The 27913-nt window shown below is 34.0% G+C and overlaps 5 protein-coding genes across 5 annotated transcripts; all 5 read left to right on the top strand.

Moving 5' to 3' along the window:
* The first annotated feature begins 1936 nt into the window (after positions 1-1936).
* LOC110711698 (cytochrome P450 94A1-like) lies at positions 1937-4075 on the top strand. Its single transcript, XM_021890114.1, has one exon. The coding sequence runs from the start codon at positions 2283-2285 to the stop codon at positions 3834-3836; it is 1554 nt and encodes a 517-aa protein (XP_021745806.1). The 5' UTR covers positions 1937-2282; the 3' UTR covers positions 3837-4075.
* A 263-nt stretch (positions 4076-4338) lies between these two features.
* On the top strand, positions 4339-6469 carry LOC110711771 (cytochrome P450 94A1-like). Its single transcript, XM_021890189.1, has one exon. The coding sequence runs from the start codon at positions 4510-4512 to the stop codon at positions 6046-6048; it is 1539 nt and encodes a 512-aa protein (XP_021745881.1). The 5' UTR covers positions 4339-4509; the 3' UTR covers positions 6049-6469.
* A 2872-nt stretch (positions 6470-9341) lies between these two features.
* On the top strand, positions 9342-11972 carry LOC110711657 (7-deoxyloganetin glucosyltransferase-like). Its single transcript, XM_021890075.1, has 2 exons — positions 9342-10128; positions 10833-11972. The coding sequence occupies exons 1-2, from the start codon at positions 9588-9590 to the stop codon at positions 11780-11782; spliced, it is 1491 nt and encodes a 496-aa protein (XP_021745767.1). The 5' UTR covers positions 9342-9587; the 3' UTR covers positions 11783-11972.
* Positions 11973-20851: 8879 nt separating this feature from the next.
* LOC110711725 (7-deoxyloganetin glucosyltransferase-like) lies at positions 20852-25337 on the top strand. Its single transcript, XM_021890142.1, has 2 exons — positions 20852-21539; positions 24287-25337. The coding sequence occupies exons 1-2, from the start codon at positions 21035-21037 to the stop codon at positions 25249-25251; spliced, it is 1470 nt and encodes a 489-aa protein (XP_021745834.1). The 5' UTR covers positions 20852-21034; the 3' UTR covers positions 25252-25337.
* A 269-nt stretch (positions 25338-25606) lies between these two features.
* Positions 25607-27895, top strand: LOC110711726 (UPF0690 protein C1orf52 homolog). Its single transcript, XM_021890143.1, has 3 exons — positions 25607-25761; positions 26745-26862; positions 27294-27895. Exons 2-3 carry the CDS (start codon positions 26751-26753, stop codon positions 27668-27670), a joined length of 489 nt encoding a protein of 162 aa, XP_021745835.1. The 5' UTR covers positions 25607-25761; positions 26745-26750; the 3' UTR covers positions 27671-27895.
* The last annotated feature ends 18 nt before the right edge of the window (positions 27896-27913 follow it).

Below are 27913 nucleotides of genomic sequence, written 5' to 3'. Positions count from 1 at the left end.
GTGGCTGCTGTGAAGCACCATAACTCCTGCTAGTTTGCAGATTTGGCAGAAATTAGGGCAGCTCGTTACGGGTTAGAGATTGCGAACAGGCTAGGCTTCCATAATGTAGTGCTTGAAGGGGATGCAGTTAATGTTATCAAGGCAATTCAGAGTAAGCAAGTGGGTGCTAGTCCAAGATTCCTTTTCCTAGATGACATATATAGAATGAGTTCCTTGTTTAATTTCTTTAAATGTAATCATGTTAGACGAGTGGGTAATACCATTGCTCACTTAGTTGCTAGGTGGACATTAATGTGAAGTCGCAGCGCATTTGTACTACTGAGTTCCCCCAAAGTATTCACACTTTGGTTGACCTCGATACGATTTAATAAATTCCTTTCCCGCTTTGCTTCAAAAAATAAAAATAAAAATAAATAAATAAATAAATAAAGTGACCTTACTTGAATAGGATCTGTTCTATAGGATCGTATCGTTGTATCCTTGAGTTCTAAGGAGACAGAAAACCAAGTATGGTGGATGAATTATGACCGTGTGGTCAGAGCGTGATTAACAGCTGCCTTTTGTTCTCGGACCACTGGTGCCGTAGATGATCGTTCCCCAGCTTCACTGTGAACTTGGGATGATCACACGGTTGTCTAAAAAAAATTAAGCAGACTAATTCTCTTATCATAATCACAATATTGCTACTTATTAGGATAATATATCCTTAACATTATGGAAAAAACTTGCGTGGACGTGGTCTACAATAATATTTTTGTGAACCTTAGGTTTATACACACGCAACAGATGTTATATTAAACATAGTAACCTAATTTTAACATAGTAACCTAATTTTTAACATAGTAACCTTATTTTTAACAAAGTAAGTAACTATAGTATAACTTGTGTGACCTTTAATATTATTGTGAACCCGAAGTACGACGTTATGTTGAATAAAGTGACCCTAATTTTAACATAATGACCTTTATTTTTCATATTGACTAGTATATAAAAAAATTCATTAAAAAATAAAAATTAACCTCTTATAGACATTGTAATACCACAATGACTTTTATTTCAACATAATAACTTTTATTTTAATATAATGACCTTTTTTTTATTAATAAAATTACTAGTGTCTCTAATATTAGTGGTCCACAATAAATTAGTGTAAATCAGATTCATTTAAGAGTTTATATAATTATTATGGTTGACTATCTTGGATGATATCTCCGTTATTTACCTCTTACGGTTCTTACGGCTAAAGAAGCTAAATTATGGAGAATACTTTTTCTCATTTTTAACTTTGTGCTTTGCATATCTAGCCATGCATCCACACTATTGGTACTCCGTAAAAGCAATTCAATCTAAGATATTTCTCTATTACAAATTTACGACACTACACCTTACACCATAAATTCCAAAGCTACTTTATTAAAGCATGTCATATTCTTCTTTAAGTCTTTTCATGTCACAATTTCTTTCAAACCCAAATGATGAACAATGTGATGAAAGACTGTTAAAAATCTCGACCATTCGTATAGTGACTAAAATTTAAAATTGAATCTCGTATACATTAATGTATTTTTCTTTGTAGCTTTTTTTAACATGGACAACAAAGATAATGTACAAGTGATAGATGATTCTATGGTAGTCATTTTAAAAAATGACTACCATTATACTAATTTTTTATAGGTTGATTTTGATTTATTTTTTAATGTCAAAATTAATTATAAATTTTTATCTAATTTTTAAAATTCATTTATTAATTTTAAAATAATTTTTTGAATTTTTTTTTTTTTATAATTTTCCTAATTAATTTACAAAATTCAACTTGTATTATTACTGAAATTCAAAAATAATTTATAAATTAATTATGAAAATATAAAAATAAATAAAAATAAATTTTAAAAATAAGAAAAAACTTTTATGATTAATTTTGATATAAAACTAAATTAAATGACTACCATAGAATTTTTATACAAGTGAGTGTTTATCTACATCAGGGTTCATCATTTTGTTTGTTTGAGCTACTTTGAGGTGAGGTTATGGTTTATAATATCCTCATCTCAATTAATCAAGCGAGAAATGAATTTCATCTACATCTATCAATGTTCATCATTTTGTATTTTTATAGATTTTTTAACATGAAAAAAAGAAACAAAAAACAAAATCATTTCGTGGCCTTCTTGACAAAAAGAAACAAACAACAAAAGCAACGTACAACTGTTTATCACCACTATTTCCAAATTCAGTTGATTAAATTATAAATTCTTCTTCCATTATATCCCAAAAATCAAACAATGGAGCAAATCATGACCACCTTATCTTCTTTCTTCCCATCTTTTACTCTCTTCTCTATCATTCTTTTTTCCCTCTATTACACACTATACCACCTTCCAAACACGAAGAAACAAGCACTAGGCTTCAAAACATACCCCTTCCTAGGCACCTTACCACAGTTCCTAGCAAACCGGCACCGCTTCCACGATTGGAGCTTCGAAATCCTTTCTCCCCTCCCCACACACACCTCCGTCTTCTTCCGCCCCGGAAAAGTGCACGGTATCATCACCGCGTACCCCCCCAACGTCGAACATTTCCTTAAAACCCGTTTCGACAACTACCCTAAAGGCGCTCGCTTTATCTCTTTACTCTACGACTTCTTCGGTACCGGTATCTTTAACTCCGACGGTCATCATTGGCGCCATCAACGTAAAACTGCCAGCTATGAGTTCAACAAAACTTCCCTTAAGAACTTTGTCCTAGAGAGTGTTAGGTTTGAGATTAAAACACGCCTTATTCCCATTTTTATAGATGCATCCGGTTCAGACCGGGTTTTGGATTTACAAGATGTTCTCGAGCGGTTCGCTTTTGATAATATTTGTAAGTTGGCCTTTGATTTTGACCCGGGTTGCTTGGCTGGTGACGGGTCGGGCGAGTCCGAATTTATGCGGGCTTTTGAGGATGCCACTGCGCTTAGTGCTGGACGTTTCTTTTATGCGCTCCCTTTTATATGGAAAATTAAGAGATTTTTTAATGTAGGATCGGAGAAGAGGTTAAGGGAGTCAATCAAAACCGTCCATGATTTTGCTGAAAAGATTATACGGACGAGGTTAGAAGAAATATCAGGAGAAAATAGTCGTAATGTGAATTCCCAAGATTTGTTGTCACGTTTTATTTCCGCGGATGACATAAGTAAACAACAAGATGGTAATTTTCTAAGGGATGTTGTGACGAGTACTATCCTAGCTGGGAGGGATACAACATCCTCGGGATTAAGTTGGTTTTATTGGTTGTTATCCAAGCATCCCGATGTTTTGACGAAGATTCGGTCCGAAGTAGGTGAGGTTCGGACTAAAGCTGGTAAACAAGTCGGGGATATGTATGATTTTGATGATCTAAGAGAAATGAATTACTTACATGCAGCGCTATCTGAGGCGCTACGATTATACCCTCCAGTACCTGTAGATACTAGAACATGTTTGGAAGATGATGTGTTTCCTGATGGTACAAAGATTAAGAAGGATTGGTTTGTCACGTATAGCACGTATGGTATGGGGAGAATGGAGAGCATATGGGGCAAGGATTGCTTAATGTTTCGACCCGAAAGATGGATAGATGAAAACGGTTGTTATAAACCGGAGAATCCTTTTAAGTATCCCGTTTTTCATGCGGGTCCAAGGATTTGTTTAGGGAAGGAGATGGCATATCTACAAATGAAGTCCATAGTAGCTTGTGTGGTAGAACAATTTGATGTGGATATAGTAGAAAAAGAGAAATGTCCTCAATATTTGATGTCACTAACTCTAAGGATGAAAAATGGACTTCCTGTTAAAGTAAAGGCAAGACAACTTTAATGGGCCGAGGAAGAAATATTGCAAATATCATGTAATGAATATTGAATATGATTACAGATTTGTCTACATGCTTGACTGCTTAACAAATATTGCTTTTTTTTTTTTGTGCGATCATGTGTAATGATACAACAAAGTTTCTAAGCTCACTTATTAATTAATCTTGTCTTATGAAAATTACGAAGAAAGCTCAAAAAATACTTGTATTTGATGTCAGCGGTTGTTATTTAGTAATAGTTATAGATAGATTTCAATTTTTTTTTTCAATAAATTTAACAAGATTACAATAGATGAAATTTACTAATTTAGAGAGTAAAACTTCTTATTAAAATTAATCAACATTATTCGTTCTTATGAAACATAATGCAAGTTACATTTTTATTACTCCACACAATTCAACTTTTTGTAGTTTCCAACAAAAGCAACACTTACCTTATCTTCCAAGATCATTTGCATTGTATTGCAATTGCCAAGTGTGTACATTTTGATTACTCCAATAACGCCAAAACGATAAACACTAAACTTTGATTCAAAAACACTTCAATTTCCCACAATCTTTTAATTGGTTTCAATTTTTTTTGACAGATATTTTTTCTAATTTAAGTATATAATTTAACACACTTATACATGACACCACCCCTATTTGCCACAATATTCTCTAACAACATAATAAACCATGGAAATCAATCTTGCTATCCTCTCTATTACAACCCTTTTCCTTGTTCCTTTACTCTATTTCATCCTCCTTAAACCTAAAACTATCCATTATGGCTTTAAGAAATACCCGATTTTCGGTATGATACCGGACTTTTTACGTAATCGCCATCGTTTTCTCGAATGGTCTACCGATGTTTTGTCTACTATCCCTACCTACACCTCCGTATTTTACCGTTTCGTTGGCGGGAACCATGGTGTGCTCACCGCGGACCCCGCCAACATTGAGCATATTCTCAAAACCCGGATTGAGATTTACCCAAAAGGGACCCGGTTTCTCTCAATCCTACAAGACTTCTTGGGCACCGGCATTTTTAATGCCGATGGCTCGTTGTGGCGCTTGCAACGCAAAACTGCGAGTTTTGCGTTTAACATGCGCAGCCTAAGAAACTTCCTACTGAACTCGGTTCAAGTTGAGATTATTAATCGGCTTAATCCGATATTAGAAGAGGCCTCGGGTTCAAACAGGGTTTTGGACCTACAAGATGTCCTCGAGCGGTTTGCTTTCGATAATGTTTGTAAGTTGTCATTTAATGTGGACCCGGGTTGCTTGAACCGGTTCGGTTCAAGTGAGTCGGAGTTTATGCGGGCTTTTAATGATGCCACGGAGCTTAGTTCGGGACGTTTCTTGTATGCACTTCCTATGTTGTGGATAATAAAGAGGTTTTTTAATTTTGGGTCGGAAAATAAATTGATGAAATCAATCGTAACCGTACACGAGTATGCTGACGATATCATACGGTTGAGATTGGAGGAGGAAAAGTCAAATAAAGGTAATAAATATGATGATCTGTTATCCCGTTTTATTGATGCTATGTTGGATAATAGTCGAAGTTTTGTTACAAATTCAATTAAATTTTTGAGGGATGTTGTTATAAGTGTTATATTAGCTGGAAAAGATACCACGTCAACGGGTTTAAGTTGGCTGTTTTGGTTATTGTCACATAATCCGGATGTTGTTGAGAAAATTCGGGTGGAAATCGATCATATTCGGGTTCGAAACAAGAAAGTGATAGGAAGTACCTATGATTATGAGGAGTTACAAGAAATGCATTACTTACATGCGGTAATATCTGAATCACTACGATTATACCCACCTGTACCTGTTGATACAAAGGCGTGTTTAGAAGATGATGTTTTGCCAGATGGGACGAGGGTTAAAAAAGGTTGGTTTGTTATGTACCACATATATGCAATGGGACGGATCGAGGGTATTTGGGGGAAAGATTGCTCCGAGTTTAAGCCTGAAAGGTGGTTGGAAAACGGGGTTTTTAAGCCGGATAGTCCGTTTAGGTACCCGGTTTTCAATGCCGGGCCAAGGGTTTGTTTGGGTAAGGATATGGCTTATATCCAAATGAAGTCTATAGTGGCTAGTGTGTTGGAACAATATGACGTGGATGTGTTAGGGAAAGAGAAACGCCCAGATTACATATTGTCATTGACACTAAGAATGAAAAATGGCTTGCCTGTGAGATTAAGCAAGAGAAAGAGCATCATGTGAAGTTGTGAACACTTGAAAATCTTACTTAATAGCAAATATTTGTATAGTCTCTTTGGTTGAGTGGTCGATATCTTATATGATTATATTCCCTCAAGCATGAAATTCCACATGCCTAAGAGAAGATTTATTATCCTAACTTTTATGTACCTTAAAAAAAAAAATCCACAAGATCACAATCATCTTAAGATATGTACACAAAAAAAATAAAAAAATAATAATAAATTGCATATATATATATATGAAATTTGAATGTATTTGTACAAGTACTTGATTCAAACTTGCATACTTGGTATATACATTTAAAGAGAAAAAAAATTTCAATTTTGGTCTGCATACTTGGTATATACATTTGATGTAAACTTTCTTTGTATATATATGCATTTTTTTAAAATAAATTGGGGTATTCCGAAGGTTGTGAAGGGTCAAGTGGTGAGTCATTTAAAATTCAAAAAATATTTTGAATTGTGAGAGACCAAACAAAAAAAATACTCCGTAGACAACTAGCGTTATTTATTATTGTAGAACAATATTTAAAAACGAAAACGAGAAGAAAAAAAAATAACATGAAATCAAATCGGGTTGAGTTTATTTAGATTTGGGTCAAAGTTGGGTCTGAATATAGTCGGGTACAAATCGAATTTGGGTCAAGTTAAATTCGGGTCAAGTCATATCGAGTTCATATGAAATTGGTTTCAGATTTTATCGGATTTATTTGGGTCAAAACGGATTTATTAGACTTTGGATCAAGTCATTTTGGAATTAATAAGATCTCGGTTCAAATCAATGCAATTTCGGTTAAAATTTGAGTAGGTTTATTTCAATTATTAGCTCATTATCGGTTAGAATTATTTTAGTTTCGATTATTGGATCGTGTAATATGAATTCGGGTCAATCTCAGTTTGAGTCATTTTAGTTTAAGCTATATTAGCATAAAGGTGATGTCATTTTTGTTATTGGATCATGGAAAATTTTGGCTTGGGTTATAATTAATGGGTTGGTTTTAATTAGACCATGATGAGTAGTTCCGAGTCGATTTTAATCGGTTCATGGGAAGTTTCAAGACGGGTAAATAAAGGTCGGGTAAAAAGAGATATTTTTCGGGTCTAAATGGTTTCAGGTAGTTTTTGGTTCGGGCCAATTCAAATCGATTTCGGATCTTGGATTATCCGGTCTTATTGGTTTCGGATTAACTATGAGTCGATTTCAAATTGGGTTTGGTTCATACATTACTGGTTGAAGTCGGTTTCAAGTTAACTTCGGGTTGACTCCAGATTGAATTCGGATAAAAATTGTCGGATCTAACCAGTTCGAAAACAGTTCGGTTTCAAGTAAATCTTTCAGATCAGGTAAGTTTTTGACATCCTTATGCCTAACTGTAACAAATGCCTAACAAGATTATAGGAAATTTACTAGTATTTGTGTTTATTTAAAAGGTAAAAGTACATAAAAGACAGAGGTGATGTAGATCCTGTACTTTCTATCAAAGTGTCATTCACATGGAATTAGAGAGAAAAGGTAGTGGGGACCACACATGATTGTATTAGAGAGAGAGAAATTCCACTTTATAAGTTTGAGGAGAGTTTATCCCAAAACTACTAAAACATCCAATAATATTATTTGACCTTACATGATGCTAAGGAATTTGCACATTGTTAAATATGTGTTTGGGCCGCACTTGCAACCAAGAGAGAGAGTTCGCTTCACAAGTCCAAGAAGGCAATACTCAAGCCATTAAGGTCTCAAACCATGGGCCTGCCTCTGATACCATGTAAAATATGGGTTTAGACCGCACCCACAACCAAAAGAGAGTTCATTTCACAAGTCCTAGGAGGTTCTATCCCAAAACCATTTGACAGTTGGAGGATTAGCCCATGACTTATAAAATGTTCAACTCTCTCTTTTTTACTCAATGTGGGACACTTACATGTGTTCTTTGAAAAGTTTATACTTCAAACACACATAAATGGCATGTTAGGCATTTAGCAAAGTGCTCATTGTGAGCCAGAGCCACTAAAAATGCCTCGTCGAGTCGTGATTGTGAAAAGGAAATTGTTTTCCACCATGCAGAGGTGAAGCTGCCTAGCTGATCAAGTGTCGCATTCTTCTTTCTATGAATGGTCCTTGACTCCTTGTGTACTTGTGATCAACCTTGCTTCGCATTAGATTACAAATACTAAAGCTTGGATTTCAGTTACTCCACTTCCTACATTACAATTCGTTTTTTCTGCCTACTACTACGAGTACGTATTTGTTTACGGCTGGTTGTTGTTTTATGTGCATGATTTATGCTTTTCAATTTTTTTCTTAGTTAATCATGTAATTAGTTATAAAAAATAAAATTGTTAGAAACCTTTGAAAATTGTGTTTTTGCTGGAAATTAATTTTTATTTTTAAAAACAAAAAAAAATCATCTTGAAAGTCATTTTAAGGATGACTACCATAGAGTTTTCACGTAAGAATAAACCTATTTCTTTTACTTTTCCCTTTTTCGTCCCGCTATGTCTACCCCATCCAATCCGCCACACCCCTCTCCCTCTCCCTCTCCCTCTCCACCTTATCTTAGGGTGGTCGGGGTGTTTGAGGAGGTTAGGAATTTTTTTTTATTGTTGAAGAGAATTTCGAGGGTGGTTGGGTGGATTTTTGTTGGTGAGTGGGGCGATTTAGAGGAATATTTGGTCACCACTTTTATTCTGCTAATTCCAACCTTTATACATTTTTAAAATAATATCCCGTATAAAATAAAGTCAGGTTTCCTTAACATGTATTATGAATAAAAAAAAATATATAGCTTGATTGATTAGGTAGCTAGGAATATAAAAAAAAATATATACAGCTTGATTGATTAAAGGATAAAATAAAATACTTGATACATCCATTTCAAAATAGTTACATCATTTTTGTTGTTATTCAAATTAAAATAATAATTAATAGAAATTAAAGGTTTTTGTACATTAGTAAATACTTCATTCGTCCTTTAATTTTTGCCTCATTGCAAAAATATGGGTTAAAGTTTAAAAACTTTGAGCATGAATTCTCGTTAACCTATAAGTGATAATATATTCATGTAGGATCTTGTTAAAATCGTCTCATTGTATAGTTTATTAATATGAAGTTTTTATAATTTTAACGCATGTAGATGGAGATATATAAGTTTCAAGACGCGTGTTGAATACCGTAAAAAGTCAAATATGGACAAAAAAAATAAGGGACAGAGGGACTAGTATTAGTGATAAAAATGTTGTCATCATTTATAAAATATTAAAATCATTAATTAGGTAGTGTGTCAACATTTGACCTTTTGACTTACTTAGTAGTTAGTACTGATGCACTAAACTTTAATTTTTTTTATTTTTATTTTTATTTTTATTTTTATTTTTTTTTTGAGGGCATGCACTAACCTTTTTATAACAATCATTGGAAAAAAATAATAAAAAAATGTTACCCTTACACACCATTAGTCCTTAGCAAGCATAAATATCATTATCATAGAAACAAAAAACAAAAAAAACTAGCTAAAGAGGAAAATAAAATTAAGCAAGATGAAAAATCATGTAGTCTGCATACCATTTCCATCACAAGGTCATATTAGACCCATGCTAAAATTAGCTAAAATCCTTCATTATAAATTTGGTTTCCACATTACCTTCATCAATACTCTACACAATCACCAAACCCTATTTCAATCTCAACAATATTATCATCAAAGTATTACTAGTCCTACCTTTCGATTCGAGTCCATACCTGAATGTAACGATGACAACAACGACGACGACAACACCACCAACCCGAAAGATATCATGTCCGTGATCTACTCTATTTTGAATAACCATTTGGGACCTCCCCTTAAGAAGATCCTTTTAAAACTTGGTAGTAAGGACTATTACCAATGTTTGCCTAAGGATGATTTGAGGCCACCGGTGACGTGTATGGTTTCCGATATAGGCATGTCGAAGTTCACCCTCGACGTGGCCGAAGAGATGGGGATTCCGGCGGTGGCGTTGCAGACGTGTAGTGGTTGTGGTATGATGGGTTACTTGCAACATCGTCAGCTTCTAGACAAGGGCATTATACCTCTCAAAGGTATGTATGAGTCAATTCTTTCCTATAATTTTATTTTGTTGAATATTTGACCAACAAAATAAAAATGAATTTACGTAGAAAGAGGGTTCTCCAACTTGTAGGTTAACTTTTGACTAATTAGCTAGTTGGATTTGAAAATGTGAATGAAGATAATGCTATTATTGCTGTTATAATGCTATACAACTAACACTCTTGTGACTAAAAATTGTCATATTTTGCCAATATACAAACTATTAAAGTATTAATCGCCACTTGTTTCCACTTAAAAAAAAATTAAAGTATATTATTCTCCTTTCGTAATAAAATATTAATTTAAACTTTTATTTAAATAATTAATTATCATTATACTCGTATACTTTAGATGAATGAGATCTTCGGCTCTAAATTCAATATTACGAAGTATAACTGTATAAGTATATATTATGGGAATTTTTTTATGAGACAGAGAGAGTATATTGCTTCTACTTAATTGTGATATTGTTTATAAACATCCATATGTAAGGACGTAAGGTGCACCGAAGGGTGTTTTCTGCTTATGTAATATTTATTGTTCATCTTAAAATGTTAAAATGAGCAAAAAAAACATACCCTTGGATGCACCTACCTCTATGTGCATCCGAATGTATATAAAAGGTCTCGAGTTAATTGCAGCCTTACACTCATAATCTAATACTTGGAACATTATTTTATGTTTTCGTATGCAGACTCAAGTTACCTTACAAATGGCTATCTTGATAAGACTATTGATTGGATACCAAGTTTGAAGGGAATACGATTAAAGGACATGCCGAGCTCTATTAGGACCACAGACCCAAATGACAAGATGATGAATTATATGATTTCAAGTGAGCATAGAGCTCTCAAATCACAAGCTATCATCATCAACACATTTGATGCTTTAGAGCAAGATGTTCTTAAGGAACTCTCATCCATTTCACCAAATATCTACCCAATTGGGCCACTCAATTTATTAGTAGACCACTTAGTACCAGTAGATGAGAATATTAGGCCCATTGGGCCTAGCCCTAAGGAAGATGTTAACTACATCCAATGGCTTGACTCCAAAGAGCCCAATTCAGTTTTGTATGTAAATTTTGGGACACTTGTAGTTTTGACCCAAGAAAAACTTGTTGAATTTGCATGGGGGCTTGCAAATAGTCATCATAATTTCTTTTGGGTTGTAAAACCCGATTTAGTTTCGGGTGGGTCAAACAATAATAATCATTTTCTCATTGAATTTGAGGAAGAGATCAAGGAAAGAGGCTTATTAACAAGTTGGTGTGACCAAGAGAAAGTGTTAGGTCATCCTTCTATCGGAGGGTTCGTGACACATTGTGGGTGGAATTCGATGATTGAGAGCATAAGCAATGGAGTTCCAATGATTTGTTGCCCATTTTTCGCCGAGCAAGGTACTAATAGTTGGTATTGTTGTAATCATCTAGGCATCGGTGTAGGTATGAGTGAAGCCGTGGAAAGAGTTGAAGTTGAGAGGGTTGTGAAAGAGTTGATGGAGGACAAAAATGGCAAGGAGATGATGAAAAAGAAAGCCATGGAGTGGAGGCAATTGGCAAAAGAAGCAACCTTGAGTCCACATGGATCTTCATATGTTAATTTAGAGAACGTAGTCAATGACATACTTCTTTCAATTAATTAATCAAACAAGAAATGTATTTATAGCATTTTCCTCATCATAAAATAATATATAAGAGTAATCGTGTCGTATTTACTTTATTAGACCACATGTATTAAATTCTTTATACGATCAATGCTATCGTGTAAAATAAAAATATGGGTTGTCATTACTCTTTAGCCCTTTTACATATGAGCATTATAATTTTTTATTTTTATTTTTTTGAAAGTTACTCCCTCCGTTCCCAAAAGTTGGACCCTTATTGGCAATTTTCACGGGTATTAAAAAAGTGAAAAAAGAAGTAAAAATAGTACATTGAAAAGTAAAATTCACGTAGGATTTGTAAAAAAAGTAGAGAAAAAGTAATAAAAGTATATGGAAAAACAAAACTTACATGGAAAAGTTAACTTTGCACAAATATTGTTGCAAATTAAAACACGTAAATTAATAATAATAATATATTTTATTTATATATAGGGTCGGGATCCAGTGAAAACCACCTCCTATAAAAGAACTCATCCCATATGTGAGAATAAATCTCAGCCATTAGATTGTATTAATCCAAAAGCTGAGATTGTTCAACTAATAATGGCAATAATGTAATTCTTAAAACAAACAAATCAGCCCCCAAAACCCAAATTTTGTACAATTTGTATACTCCTCTTTCTCTCTCTTTAAAGCTGGGATTTCTCTCTCCTCTTCTTCACTGCTGCATAATTTTGGTTATCCGAGTTTGACTTTCAAATTTTTGCTCGATTTTTTTTTACTTTGAGTGTTCTCAATTTAGGATTTTTGTTAAAATTTTCAATAGGATTTTCAATTGTGCCTGTAGACAAGATCCTTGACACCATCGAGGAGCACTACAAGAAATAGGCCATATTCCGACATAATCGTTCCGACGGAATTTGGATCTGTCGGAAAATTCCGCCGGAAAATGTTAGTTCCGACCAAAATCCCTCGGAAATATTCCGAAGGATTTTTTTTCCCTCGGAATTTACTGCTTCCGACGGAAATTTCCGCCGGAAGCTGTAAATTTCGAGGGAAAATAAATCCGTCGGAACATATTAATTTCCTACGGATTTTAAATCCGTAGACAATTCCGAGGGATTTTAATTCCGTCGGAAATTTCCGACGGAATTTTAACGACGGATTTAATACTTACAAAAAAAAAAGATACAAAAACCCGTAAACCCTAAATTCCCCCTTTCCCTTTCATTTCTCTTTTCTCTCTCCTCTTTCCGCCTCTTTACTCTTTCTCTTTCCTCTCCTCTTTCCTCTTCTCTTCCTCTCTGGTTTCCTCTCCTCCTTCATTATATCTTCTTCTCTTTCTTTGCTGCTCTTTTCTCTTTCTCACCGTGGCTGCTCTTCATCACTTTCTCATTCTCGCACCGTCAACAACAAAGACAAGCCGCTATAATCGACAACAACTCCAACAATGAAAAGGTTATTGATGGTTAAAACGAAGGTTTTTGGGTCAAATTCGACCATGAAAACCCTAGATCTAGAGTTTTCATGGTCAAATTTGGCCTTGTAAACCCAATTGTGAGGTTTTGTGCGGTGGAATCAAGGTATGAATATTTTTTTTTTTAAATTTGTTTGTTGTTTATTTCGGGTTTTTTTAGCTAAATTCTTTGTTTTACGGTTTTTTTGGGTTGGTTTGGTGGTGAATGGGTTTGACGCGGTTTGGTGGAAATTTTCGCATTTGAAGGTTGGTTTGGTGGTGAATGGGTTTAGGGCAAGGGTTTGACGTGGTGGGTGGTGTGGGAAAAGGGGTTTGACGTGGTTGGGTGGGGGTTGTGGGTGCTTAGGAGTTAGGATGGGTGGCTAATGGGGTTACGGTGGTGGGGTGGGGTGGGGTGGGTTAGGGGGTGGCTAATGGGGTTACGGTGGTGGGGTGGGATATGGTGGTAGGTTACGGTGGTGGGGTGGGTTAGGCGGTTACGGTAGTACATTCTGGTGGGTGAGGGTAGTTGGTTAGGGGGTGGGTGTGGGTGTATGGTGGTTGTGGGAAGTGGGTTTAGGGGTAGGTGGGGCTTTTTTTTATTATTGAACTTTCCGACGGAATTTCCGTCGGAAGCATAGTTGTTTTCGACGGAATATTCCGTCGGAAGGTTGTAACAACGACGGAATTATGTCCATCGGAATGTTACGACGGATTTCCCCTAAAAATCAATCTTGACTCCGACGACAACAATTCCGTCGGAATATAGTGAAATTCCTACAACATGTAATACGACAGTGCGTTCCGACAGAATTCCATCGAAAACTGGCTTTTCCGACGGAATTTCAGGTTATTCCGAGGGATTACTTCCGTCGTTAATTAGCTTATTTCTAGTAGTGGAGGTTGCGGACGAGCTGGACTTGCAGGTCCGCATGAGGAAGAAGTATGGTGTCGAAGACTTGGTTGGGCCTAAGGGTGATTTCATTGCCAGGGTAGAGATTGATCAACTAACTGAACAATTGGTAATTATCAATGAGTTTGTTTTGAATATCCTGATAATGCATACAAGGTGTTTGATAAAATTCTTGTTAGAAAATGCTTGGTAATTATTTGCCGTTTGAGGAATGCTATCACATGGAATTGAACAAAGGACTATTAATGCTGATCAAATGATTACTCGGCTTAAGGAGAATGTAGTTGGTAGAATTAGATGTTTGCCATGTAAAATGAGTGCTAAAAATAGAAGTTGGTTTGATAATATGTGATGTATAAGTTTCTTTAGCTGCTTGTTTTGATAATATGTGATGAGCAACGATAATAAGTTAGTTGTTCATTTGTCAAATGAGCAAATAATTAGTTCTCATTTATCAAATGAACAAATACTTAGTTGATAATTTCACAAATGAGCATTGAGTTATTTGCTCATTTGACAAATGAACATTCAATTATTTGCTCATTTGACAAAAGATCAAAGAATTGTTTGCATATTTCACAAATGAGCATTGAGCTCCTTGGTCTGCTTGCCTGTGCACAAGCCCCACCCCCTTCTTCTTGGTCTGTTTCCTGCACACCAACCACACTCCCTTCTTCCACTTCCCTCCACAAATCTATATATCCCCCCTGCCCCCTCATCTTTCTGCTTGCAGTTCTGATTTCAGAAACTGATTTCAATTCTAATTTTAAATTATGAAATTATTTTGTGTGTGTGTGTGTGTGTAAGAGTGTATGTGTAAATGTGTGTGTTTGCTCCTGGCCGTGTACATTCTTATTTAAGAATCTGATTTCAGTTCTAATTATTGAGAGAGTGTGTGTAAGTGTGTTTAAGGGGGTGCATATTCACTTGTTACTAATTTATTTGATAATACTTCCTAGTAGTAGTTGTGTTGGGTGAGCATGTGTTGGGTAATTTGTGAGCTACGGTGGTTGTTGTGGTAATAATGGAGGCATTTTAGTTTCTACATGTGATTGTTTTCCTCTGCTTCTATGGGAGGGCGTTGATCTATATCAAAAACCTATTAGCTCAAGTGGTAGAGCACTATGCAAATGCATAAATGATGTAGGTTCGAATCCTACATAGGTTGTATTTATAAATAACTATATTAAAAAAACCTTCAAAAAAAAAACTTGATCATCTCTCCTTTTCTACTCAACTATATCGTTGTTCAATTCTTATACATGTCTTATAATTGTAACATGATTTATGCAATGTCCGAAATTTTTAGCACGAATTAGCCTAGGCAACTTCCTCTTGATCAAATAATAGGTGTTCCTTTTCCAGCAATGGGTGTCTTTTGTATTGTTTTCCCAATAGCCAAAAGAAATAAATTTCATTAACTACTCAAAATTTTCAAACTCTGCATTTTCACACTACTCTACATGCTAATTGAGTGTAGTTTTCTCATTTCTTTGCTCACACTACAAACTTGTGTCTCCACATTACATAAATGAACCTACGTGGGATTCGAACCCACATCTTTTGTGTATTTGCACAACGCTCTACCCTTGAGCTAGTAGGCTAACGTATTTAAAACATTCAAACACACTTATAAATGAGCATTAATTTGACAAAACGAGCAAGAATCATTTGCTCATTTGACAAATGAGCATTAAATAGTTTGCTCATTTGCCAAAAGAGCATTGAATTTTTTTACTCATTAATTATTTGCCCATTTAATAAATGAGCAAAAACGTGTTTGCTCATTTGACATATGAGAAGAGAATTGTTTTCTTATTTGACAAATAAGAAGAGAATTACTGCTCATTTGACAAATGAGCGGAGAAGTGTTTGCTCATTTGACAAATGAGTAGATATGTGTTTGCTCATTTGACATATGAGCAAAGAATGAACAAAGAATTGGGCAAGCCAAGACAAAATTTGTTGAACAAAATGTGTTTCACAGCAACCCAAAATGATAGCCAAGATAGCTGTTAAACAATATATAACTTGATCCAACTTTCCGTGAAACAACATTTTCTAGTCTACGAATCCACGACAGACATTAGTTGACAGGAACACAAGGCTCTTACTTTACAGCTAGAAACAGCCACAATGTTTGAAATTGTCTACAAGCCCTTTGGAAGATCTCCCCCAAAAACTGGTTTAGCAGGTTGGGCAGACATCGTGACATTCACTTTTCTAACCCAGGGAAGTGCTGCCACCACCTCATTTGCTTTCTGCTCAAACTGCAAAACACACAACAATTATATACCCCGTATTAATGCATAATGATTGAAGCCCAAATACACATTACAAGGCAATAGTATAACCTCAAAAGCAGTGGTGGGATCAAAAGTATAGTATAACCATTGTCTAAAAAGAAAAAAAAATACAAACATGTAAGTGCCATATTCTTTTTCATATCTATGTGATCACTTGGTTGATATCTATGTGATCTTGAGAAGTTGAACCCTATGTATATCTATGTGGATCAGCCCAATAATGTACGAGTATAAAGAAACTACCACTCAATACCAATCAAACTGATGACAAGGTTAGCAGATATTAAAATATACATAGTAATACTTTAAAATAATTTGACTATGAGAAATGTTTATAAGACAGATTAACGTAGACCAACTATAAAAAATAAAAAAAGTGACCAACTAAAAGGGAGATTTATGAAACGACCTGCAACATCAACGTAGACTTCACGCTTGTATCTTGTGATTCTACTCTTGCAAATGAAAAACGGCAGTTACAGCACACATTCAATCAGTATTATACTAATAAGACCTCCAACTACTCCAACCATAACTCCAATTTTTTTTTTATTTGAATAACCTGTCAACAAAAAACAGAATCAGTTCAAAGCAATAGCTTCTTAACTATAATTCAGGAGTCGCCAACTTTGAAAGACATAGATACAAACACATAATCACCAAATACTCAAGAACCAATATACCTGCACTATTAGCTTTAGCTACACAAGGATGGTGAAGATCTCTACCACACAACTATTGATTCCCTGAGAAACTGCAACCAGGGAAACAAAAGATGATAACTACAAAATAGCATACATTAATGCTGCTTATCAATCGATTCCTTATTTGTGTATTATTAGTACTTTTGTCTCATTACTCAAAACAACAGCATGTAAGTGCCATATTCATTTAAACAAGATGCTTGGTGCTTATGGTAGCAGCATGTGAGTACTCATATATCACAGACATATTAATGCATAATGATTAAAGCCCAAATACACATTACAAGGCAATAGGCGGTATAGAGTCAGACAGAGGTCAGTGTATACTGTATAGAATTAAGGCAATAAATTATGATAGTTCTACATGACATATCAAACATCTTAGTGTGCATCAAACATCTTAGGGAATATTAAATAAGAAGATCATCAATTAAATATGTACTACATTTGAAATTGATAAAATAATAGGATTCATTGGGGAATATTGTCAAACACTTAGTGTGCATCAAAATTTAAGCACAAATTAGTGAAATGCAATTACCAAAATTGACAAAATCAATCTCTATAACCATTCATAACATAAGGGATGTGTTCTCACATGAGAGAGAGAAAGAGAGAGAGCGTATGGATCATGTGAAAACAAATGTTAGGGTGAAAACTGAAAACGATTCATCCTAGCCGTAGATTATAATCTAGCGGATGACATCTAACGTTTATATACTAATTTTCTCTCTCCTCCCACGAAAACAATTTCTCTCTCCTCCGTTATTTTCTTCTTCCTCTTACTCCTCTCTCCTACTTTCTCTCTCCTAATTTCTCGACATTTTTCCCCCAATTTTCACGCTATTTTTTTCAAATTCAGCTTCAATTACTTTGATTTTTAGCAATTTTTCAGCTCTACGATCTATTATCAGGTGAGTTCTTTGTGTTAGTTTCACTATTTTTTGCATGATTTGAGGTTTTAAGGTTTCTAAAATTTTCATCAATTTTGTTCGATTTTGTTTGATTTTGCGATATTCTGTTCGATTTTGTTCAATTTTGTTCGATTTCCTATTTAACTAATCGATTAACTTTAGTTTCCTCCTTAATTTCATTGATCTAAGTAGAAGAAGATCTACAACTTTCATGATTTTTTCATTGTTGTTGAAGCTTTTTTCTGGCGCCCATGGCGAATCAACGGCGGCGGCGCCACCACCTCTACCACAGCAACACCAGCATCAGCCGCCTTTCTCGCAGATTTCTTCCCGCTGTTACCTCCATCGTCGGCGTCTTCGTCCTCCGCTTCTTCGCTCTCTCGCTCCTCGTCCTTCTCGCCTCCTTCACCATGGCCACTCTCGCAGCTCATTTCTCTTTGGTATTCTCTCTCTTTCGCTTTCTCTCTCCTCTGACACTGTAATTACAACAATTTGTTTTACTATAATTTGTTTAATTACTATAATTTCTTCATATATGAGGTTTTGTTTGTTTAATTAAGTGATGAATTATTGTCCAAGTGTTTTGTTTTTGGATTTTACTTTTGTTCATTTGAAATTAATGATTTTTTTTCTTTTGTCTGAATCATTGATTTGTTTTTCGATTTTTAGATCTTTGATTTTGTAATCTAGAGTTTTGATTGTTTTAATGTTGATTTGTCTCTGTATATGAGAGATTTGAGTTTCAGTGTAGATGACTATTTTAATAGAAATTCTAAATGTTTGATTTAGGTAAGAAAATGTATGATTTGTTAATGTTGATTTTGTAAATTTGGTTGATGATTACAAACTCGCGCTTAATTGGAGTGTTGTGTTTTTAACCTTTTGGTGATGTTGTGGCAATTAATTGAAGTGAGTTGATTTATTGTACATAGTTTGGTATTACAGTAGATTGATTTAAGATTGGATCCAAAATTCTCTTGTTCAGTTTGTTTATAGGATCACCATGTTTATAGGATCACCATATTAAGTGATTTAATCAACATTAATTTATTGTGATTCCAACAGTTCCCCTTAGGAGCTGTGAGAGGGATACATGATAGAGGCGAGTAAAAATCTTACTGTCAAGTAACAACACCCTGTGTCATGCAGTAAATGGCTAATGTCGTTATATGTCATTATCAGCTCATGCTGTGTTTTAAGATCTAAATAATATGCTTTGTGAATTGCTTAGGTTTTTGTTGTTCTCTTTTACTAATTATCAAGGGTTTATGCATATTAATGAATTAATTGTTTTTATAGGACTTAATAGACGTGGTAAGAGTTGCAGGCTTAGGTGGACTAACTACCTGAGGCCTGACCTTAAGCATGAAGAATTCACAGAACAAGAAGAGAAGCTCATCATTTAGTACCATGCAGCTATAGGCAGCAGGTGGATCTAAAGTTTAATCTAAAGTTTGTCGCATTGGGTCAATTTTAGTTAATTGATTACTCACATTGATTGCTCTAGTTGTTGATTAATTTTTGGTAGTTCATAGTGTGATTTAGTCAAAATTAATAATAGCTAATTATTTTCTTAGTGTAAATTTTAATGAGCAGGAGAAAGCATCAGCTGAAGTTATCTTATGATAAGGAGCAGCAGGATGACAAGGAGGAGCAGGAGAAGTTATCCGATGACAAGGAGGAGAAAGAGAAGTTATCTGATGATAGTTACCTTATTTTTGTAAATAATGACTTCTATATCAATGTGGTCAATGTTGTCAAAATTGATATAATTACCTTATTTTTATATATAGTGACCATCGTTATTTTTATATATAGTGGCCTCTGTATAAATGTGGCCTCTGTAAATTGATGTACTTACCTTATTTTTGTATATAGTGACCTTTATATAAATGTGGTCAAAATTGATATAATTACCCTATTTTTGTATATAGTGACCTCTAAGTAAATATTGTAAAAATTGATATACTTACCTTGTTTCTATATATAGTGACCTCGGTGTAAGTGTCATCAAAATTAATATAACTTGATATAATGACCTTATTTTTGTATATAGTGACCTCTCGGTTGTTTCACACTATCAGATGATCTAGTGAACATTCAATGGCTAAGATTGCTTGTTTTTAGTTTTCACCATAAGCTCTGTTTTCAGCGGAACCTCCCCGTTTATATATATAAGTTGAGAGTGAGCCCCACTAATGGTGATTGAACTAATATAACGGAATCCGTTAACTACGGCAGGATAATGACAAGGTCACTGTATGGTTACTAATTATATTTGAGGGTTACAATGTGTAACTTTTAAAAAGAGGGGGTACAAGTAGAATTTCTCAATTAATTTTAGGATAATGCTATATAAGGGCTACATATAAGCATTAAATATACTCTTGAAAATTATATAAAATTAGGAATTCATGACAAAAATACGCAATCAGTGTAATTAGTGTTTATATTTTTATGATTTCAATACTTTATACAATTTTCTAGTATATAAATGCTGATATGTGCCCTAAAGGTTATGTATAATATTTTCTTTAATTTTAATATAAAAGTTTATTTTCCCGTAATTTTACCATTATCTATGTACGGTTTAAAAAATCAAAATCAACGGTCAAAAAGAGACAAAACCCAGGTCAGACATGTGAAACAGATCGTTCATACTGTATACGACTACGACAATACGTTAATTATTTGCAAGACAAAAACGATGATTCATGAATTCACAAGTTTTATTATTTTATACTGTAAAATTAACTACTACATTCATAAAATATAACGAAACATAATGGTTGGTCTGAATAATATAATTAAATAATAATGTAACAATTGAAAATGCTACGGAGTACAGAGTACTTTAGATCAACTATAAAAAAAGACCTTTATATCTCGCTTCACTTCTTCCTCTCCTTAAATTGCAAACTCCACTACAATAAAAATAATCAAAGAGATCATAAGGTTCATATACTTCTTTGTCAATAGTATAGTAAATTTACTAATAATGGAAAATCATGTTGTTTGCATACCATTTCCAGCACAAGGTCACATAAGGCCTATGCTAAAACTTGCTCAACTCCTCCATTTTAAATTCGATTTTAGCATAACTTTCATAAACACGCACCACATCCACCAAACCTTTTTCAAACATCAACATCATTCTTCTGGTAACAAGACTCATCCCTTCTTTAGGTTCGAGTCCTTACCAGAAGACGATGATCCAAAAGATATTCTTTCTGTCGTCAACTCTATAATCGCTAACAATCTGGAGCTCCCGCTTAAGGAGCTCCTAGCGACACAACTTCATAGTAGTAATAATAGTAATAGTAATTGCTCGCAACCGCGAGTTAGTTGTATGATTAGTGATGTTGCTATGTCATCCTTTACACTTAGAGTGGCTGAAGAATTGGGGATCCCTGCTGTGCTTCTTGAGACTGCTAGTGCTTGTAGCCTTCTAGCTTATTCACATTGCCGCCAACTTCTTGACAAGGGTATCATACCCCTCCAAGGTACTCCTTTTTTTTCTAAAAAACTAGCTACTATATAGTAATAAAATTTTCACCAAAAAAAAAAAAAAAAAAAAAAAAATAATAATAAAAAAAGTAGTAATATAGTTCACATACACTAATTTGCATTGTTTTGGTTCAAAAAAAAAATTTGCATTGTTTCAATTTAATGGTCTAAGTTGTTTCAGAAAAAAAAAAAAAAAAGTAATAATAATGGTCTAAGTAATTTCTTAAATGGATGCAATTTATGTTTGTTTGAATTTAATGGTCTATGTTTATTTAATTGCCGGAATGCAATTCATATATATTCATACAATATTAAATTTACAATTTGATAAATTAAATTATTGTGGTATCATTTGATTATTCACTAACTTTTATATGGTGTGGCCAGCCACCATGAGATTACTCGATTAGTGTTATACAGATTACTCTGTTAGGGTTATAGCCTTACAAGAGTTGTTTAGTTTGTCACATATGGGTTACTCGATCTATCAATGTGTTGTGGACTAATGGTACTTAGGGCTTGTTTGGTTGCACAAAGAAAATGGGAAGTGAAAAATCATGCGAATTCGAAAATAGATGCAATGAGTTGTTTGGTTGACAATAAAAAGTGTATATGTGGGAATTGCAAATTCATGGAAATTGTGACTTCCCACAAAACATGGGAAGTTAATTACCCAACCCCCTTAAGTAAGTCAAAATTCCCATGATTTGCAACTTCCTTCATCCCAACCAAATAAGTTTAGACAATTCTTAAAAATTGGATATAGGTGTTTGATTTCCATGAAATATAAATTCTCATAAAAAATAAATTTTCATATCCAAACAAAGGACACCTTAGTTTGAAAATGTAGGGTGTATCTGAACAAAATTAAAGGCGGCCAAGGGATAAATGATAGTCACGTGAAATAATCAATACGAGAAACAAATTTAATATGTACACTAGTCCGATCCACAACCACCCTTGTCCTCAAATTGTTATCCTAATCCCTCCACATCTTTTTTTCTTAGTCCCCCATGTGAATTATTTGTTTCATTTAAAATTATTATACACTTCACCTCTTTTTTTAATTGCAACACATCAATACCGTAGACTGTAGTCATATGAGATTTTGTTAGATTCATCTCAATATTTCCTTTGTAAAATCTACCTTTTATAATTTTTACCAATACGCAATTAATGATATAAACAATTGAAGTTATGCATGAACAAATGTGAAGAAAAAAAATGTTATTTTATGGTGTTTAGAGAGTCACAAGGACAGGTGATGAGAATCTATCCCATAATCTTCTGAAATCAAGGGAAAGCTATAGCACTTGAACTATCCTTCGATCTCAAAAATTAAATAAATAAAGGAAACAGATGAAATATTATAATGCACAGAATTCTATACTCTATATTATTGATAATTATATAAGAAATTAATGACATTCCTAGATTCTTGTTTAATTCATTTCGATTTGAAATTTTTAATATATCAACTTTTTATAAAAAAATTTACTATACTTACTAAAGGTATTGATGCTTCAATTATGTATAAGTCAAATGGAGACAAGTGAACGGAAATAAAAGAGTACTCGGGTACTCCCACTGTTTTTGTCGATTGCAATATTTTGCCCAGCATATAGTTTTATATATGTGGTTAATATTATAATGTAGTGGAGTTTGTTAGGGAATTAAAAAATAAAAAAAGAAAAAAAGAAAAAGAAAAATCAAGTGATAGTATTAGACTATTAGTGGATGAATAGTTATGTATAAGTAAGAATTGCGACAGAAGAAAGATATTACTCCTCCCATCCTAAAATAACTAACAAGTTGGATCTTTTTTCACAATTCATACTACCTCTGTTTCTGAAAATTCGACTCACTTACTATTTATATGGTCAAATAAAATAAGTTTGACCACATTTTATGACTTATGCAATAGAAATAAATTAGCACGTGAGATCTTATTAGATTCAACTTATTATAAATTTTTCAAATATCAACTTTTTGTAATTTTTACTCATACATAGCCAAAGATATTCACGGTCAAAGATGTTCATTGGAGATCGTGCAAATGCAAAGTGAGTCGAATTTTCGAGAACGGAGGGAGTATATTAACATTGACTTTAGCTTTTTTATTAACATAATAACAACATATTTTACCATAAAATATGTTATTAGATAGGTATTAATTAATATAAAGTTTCATAATGATTTTTTATTTATAATTTTTATTAATATTTACTTATGTAAAATAAGGTCAATTTAGTGAATCGACATGTGTACAAATTTTGACTGTATCATCTATTTTAGGAATGAGGGAGTATAAAACTAATAGAGTAGGGTATGAGCTAGTGGAGACCAGGTGATGAGAGATATGTAATAAATTAGTGTATAATATATAATTCAATTTAAGGAAATGTTGAAATTTAAAAAATGGTCATTTATATTATATAAAACGTTCCAATTAAAAAATTAGGGAGTATTAGATATATGACTTGTGCAATGATATTAAGTTTAATGTGAACGTAAGAATACTTTAATTGACTTAGGGAGAAAAGAATTAATATATATAGGATCACACAACACATGATTATACGGCGCATTTTTTTTTACTAAATTAATATGTAGTATTTTGTGATATTTAAGAGATTAGAATAAATGAATAACATATTTGTGTCAAAAAATCCTATATGTATGATTTCTAAGTGTGGATTTTTAATCTTATCCTTACTATAAAAGTTTTCTCATTTACTTTCAGACAATAGTTGGCTGACAAATGGATATCTTGAAAAGACAGTAGATTGGATACCAAGTTTGAAGGGTATATCCTTAAAAGACATGCCAACTTTTATTAGAACAATAGAGCCAAACGATATTAATCAAATGATGCTCGATATTCTTATGTCAAATGCACATAGAGCTCTCAAGTCTCAAGCCATCCTCATCAACACATTTGATGCCTTGGAACAAGATGTCCTAGAAGATCTCTCCACCATTTCTCCTAACATTTATCCAATTGGACCCCTTAATTTGATGGTGGATTATCATATCTCTAAGAAGGACACCATTAATATTGGAGCAACTGCTATATGTAACGAAGAAAATTCAATTGATTATGAGCATATAAAATGGCTTGATACTCAAGAGCCTAAATCTGTTCTCTATGTAAGCTTTGGCTCCCTTGTTGGAGTCGATCAAGAGACATTTATTGAACTTGCATGGGGGCTTGCAAATAGCCTTGCAAGGTTCTTGTGGATTGTAAGATCGGATCAAGTTGTTGAAGAGAGGTTTACTCTTGAATTTAATCGATTTAGGGAAGAAATAAAGGCTAGGGGTGTGCTAATTGATTGGTGTGACCAAGAGCAAGTATTAGCGCATCCTTCTATTGGAGGGTTTTTTACACATTGTGGTTGGAATTCAACAATCGAGAGCATAAGTTATGGGGTACCAATGATTTGTTGGCCATTGGTCGCGGACCAATCGACTAATTCTTGGCACTGTTGTAATCGTCTTGGCATTGGTATGAAGATGAGCGAAGAAGTTAAAAGAGATTATGTTCAAAGGGTAGTGAAAGAGTTGATGGAGACAGAAAATGGTAAAGAGATGGGGACCAAGGTTGCAAAGTGGAGAAACATTGCAATAGAAGTAACCATGAGTTCACATGGATCCTCATATGATAATTTAAACAATGTAGTTAATAATGTATTAAAAGTACATCAATAAGTCAGTATTAATCTTGTATGTTGTTGGTCATGAGAGATTAATTACGTTAAATGCAAAAAATGGTTAATTTAATAATGTTTGAATTATCTTGTAATGTCTTGACCTTTATTTTTTCAATCAAGGAAATCTTAACGGAATATTTTACGGCACACAAATCGAGGAAAAAATAGGATTGGGTGACAATTAACAAGTTAGTAGTACTTTTGTGCCGCAATTTGCAATTTTTTTAAATGATTGCAATTGACAAAATATATACTTTAAAATTTAAATAGCTGCAATTGACAAATTTTCCAAAAATGGAGGAAATATTAAATTACTCCATAAAAATTTGACTTGAATTTGAGGTCTTTGCATAAGAGGATGACAAAAACGACGTCGTATAATGATTCAGTCAGATGATGGCGTTTTTGCATACCATCGATCCGCGAAATTCTAAAAATCGAAAACCCTAATCTGCGACTCTGCGCTCCAAATCTCATCAGACATCTTCATCTTCTCTCTTTCGTTGAGGTAATCTTCATTTTTTCTTGCAAAGTTGCAATTATATACGATTATTGCCTGTATGTTCAATTAATTACGAATTTGAAGTCTGTTTATTATTAATTTTTTTTAAATATGTAAGATTTAGTTCGTAAAGTATTGGGAAATTTTATCCATATAATTTATTGGAGATTACATTGGGTTTAACTTTTTTTTGGAAAAATGGATGAATTACTTTTACTTATACTTCGTCTTATCCAAGTATTTTTCTATGATGAGAAAATTGGAAAAAAAATGAGATTTTAAGAGGAGATAGAATAAGCTAAGTGTCAATTTGGATTTGGGGTTTAAACTGAAATGTGAGTGATTCAATGACTTTATTGTCAAGCTATGAGATATGCAGAATCTATAATGAATGGTTGAGTATAGAAGGAGAAATAAGGGTTCCAAATGAACTGAAAGTGAAAGTATTGGGCTTTCGTGTTTGTTGGGATTGAGAGATTTCGGGATTTTGTGCTGTGGTAATTGAGGGATGTCGGGTTTTCGTGTTGTGCTTATTTTGGGATGTCAGGCGTTTGTGCTGTGCTATGGTAGTTGAGGGATGTTGGGCATTTGTGCTCGGCTAACTGAGGATTTTGTGCCATTTATGATGTGCTATTTCAGGGATGTCGGGGTTTTGTGCTTTGCTATTTCAGGGATGTATTGCATTCGTGCTGTGCTAATTGAGGGATGTCTGGCTTTCATACCGTGCTATATGAGGGAAGTCGAGTTTTGTGTTTTGTTATTTGAGGGTTCGGTTGAATAAAGATTATGAAAATGGAGGTAAGCTTTAGTGGAATAGGGAGGGTAGAGCTATTAGTGATGCGTTGGGTGAAGTTGGGTCGATTCATTGGTAATTTTATGTATCTTCTGCATCAAACTTGTTTGTGATTTATGTTTTTGTTAAAAAATGCAGTGTTAGTTTGTGTGTTTATGTTCTAATTATTATTTTTTTATGGATCCTCTTGGTTCAGAAAACCATGAAAAGACCATGGAGTGATAAAGAAGATGAATCATCATCATCAAGTGATACTGAATCAGAGGCTGAGGATGAACCTGGGAAGCCGAAGTCGTCACGAAAACCTTCTGAAGGTACTTAAGTTTTTGTTGTTTTCAATTCTTTTTTGTTTATCGTTGTAAAATAGTTTCCTTCAAAAAAATGGGGAAGGGTTCTTTTTCCTCACATGGATAGTGTCTTTGAGACGGCTGGAAATATTCTTCATGCTAGGAAATTGGTTGTCGTTTACTGAATTGAAGTGAACTTCCTAGAATACAGCCTCAAAGTCATGGTCTTAAATTCAATGATTTTGTGGGTATTCCGCCATCAAAGTCTTAGAATGTAGTGGCATTAGGGTCAATGTGAGGCAGAGAAATGTTTAAAATTATGAGGATTTGTCCTGATCAATGAAACGGGAAGCCTCAAATGATTTAGGGCAGTTCATATCCTTGTGTCTGAACTCCAGAAGCAAATATTTCTCCAGAACTTGCTTATTATATATCATAGTTTAGCTCTTTTTATGCAGTGAAATCTGTGAAACGAAAAAGCGGTGGAATTGATTTTGAAGCTTTGAGCCGCCATGGTTATAAAGGAGGCCTATCTGTCCTGAAAGTGCCTCCACCGAAGGAGGATCCAAATCGAGACTGGACTTGGTCTACTGGCAAGGATAGGAAAAAAGATGAGGAGAGTGAGGAATCATACAAAGAGCGTCAGAAAACAAGAGCTGCTTTAGCAGATGGAGAAGAGCTTGCAACTGCTATAACTCAGAAAGAGAAGAAGACTTTTGCCCAGAAGGAAAAGAGAAAGAGAGACCTCGGCCAGACTAGTAGAGGAAAGAACTATGTTGAAGAAGAAAAGAGAATGTTAAGGGATAGCGGTGTATATTCTGGATTTGATTGTTGAAGCATGCAGATATTTCCTTAAATTGGAAAATCTTAACTCCAAGTAGGTTGCTCTGTTTGTGCATTTCGTACGTAGACAGATTCATGCTCTGGTGTACTATATTGTAGGTTGAAGATGCATTTATCATAACAAGACTTGCACAACTTACAAATTTGATCTGTTATTAAGCTATATCTAGTTATATGCAGGTGACTAAGCAAGGTTTTCTGCTAATTAATTGTGAAATATGATTACATTTCTATC

The sequence above is a fragment of the Chenopodium quinoa genome, unplaced genomic scaffold (genome assembly GCF_001683475.1).
Source record: "Chenopodium quinoa cultivar QQ74 unplaced genomic scaffold, ASM168347v1, whole genome shotgun sequence".
NCBI lineage: Eukaryota > Viridiplantae > Streptophyta > Magnoliopsida > Caryophyllales > Amaranthaceae > Chenopodium > Chenopodium quinoa.
The sequence above is the reverse complement of the archived record's forward strand: the minus strand, read 5'-3'. Positions and strand labels throughout refer to the sequence as shown.

Bases quoted from the DNA above. Each gene is read 5' to 3' on its own strand.
- LOC110711725 (XM_021890142.1), top strand. From the start codon at position 21,035: ATGGAAAATCATGTTGTTTGCATACCATTTCCAGCACAAGGTCACATA. The intron at 21,540-24,286 runs GTACTCCTTTTT...ATTTACTTTCAG, and splicing joins GGGTATCATACCCCTCCAAG to ACAATAGTTGGCTGACAAAT.
- LOC110711771 (XM_021890189.1), top strand. From the start codon at position 4,510: ATGGAAATCAATCTTGCTATCCTCTCTATTACAACCCTTTTCCTTGTT.
- LOC110711698 (XM_021890114.1), top strand. From the start codon at position 2,283: ATGGAGCAAATCATGACCACCTTATCTTCTTTCTTCCCATCTTTTACT.
- LOC110711726 (XM_021890143.1), top strand. From the start codon at position 26,751: ATGAAAAGACCATGGAGTGATAAAGAAGATGAATCATCATCATCAAGT. The intron at 26,863-27,293 runs GTACTTAAGTTT...CTTTTTATGCAG, and splicing joins GTCACGAAAACCTTCTGAAG to TGAAATCTGTGAAACGAAAA.
- LOC110711657 (XM_021890075.1), top strand. From the start codon at position 9,588: ATGAAAAATCATGTAGTCTGCATACCATTTCCATCACAAGGTCATATT. The intron at 10,129-10,832 runs GTATGTATGAGT...TTTCGTATGCAG, and splicing joins GGGCATTATACCTCTCAAAG to ACTCAAGTTACCTTACAAAT.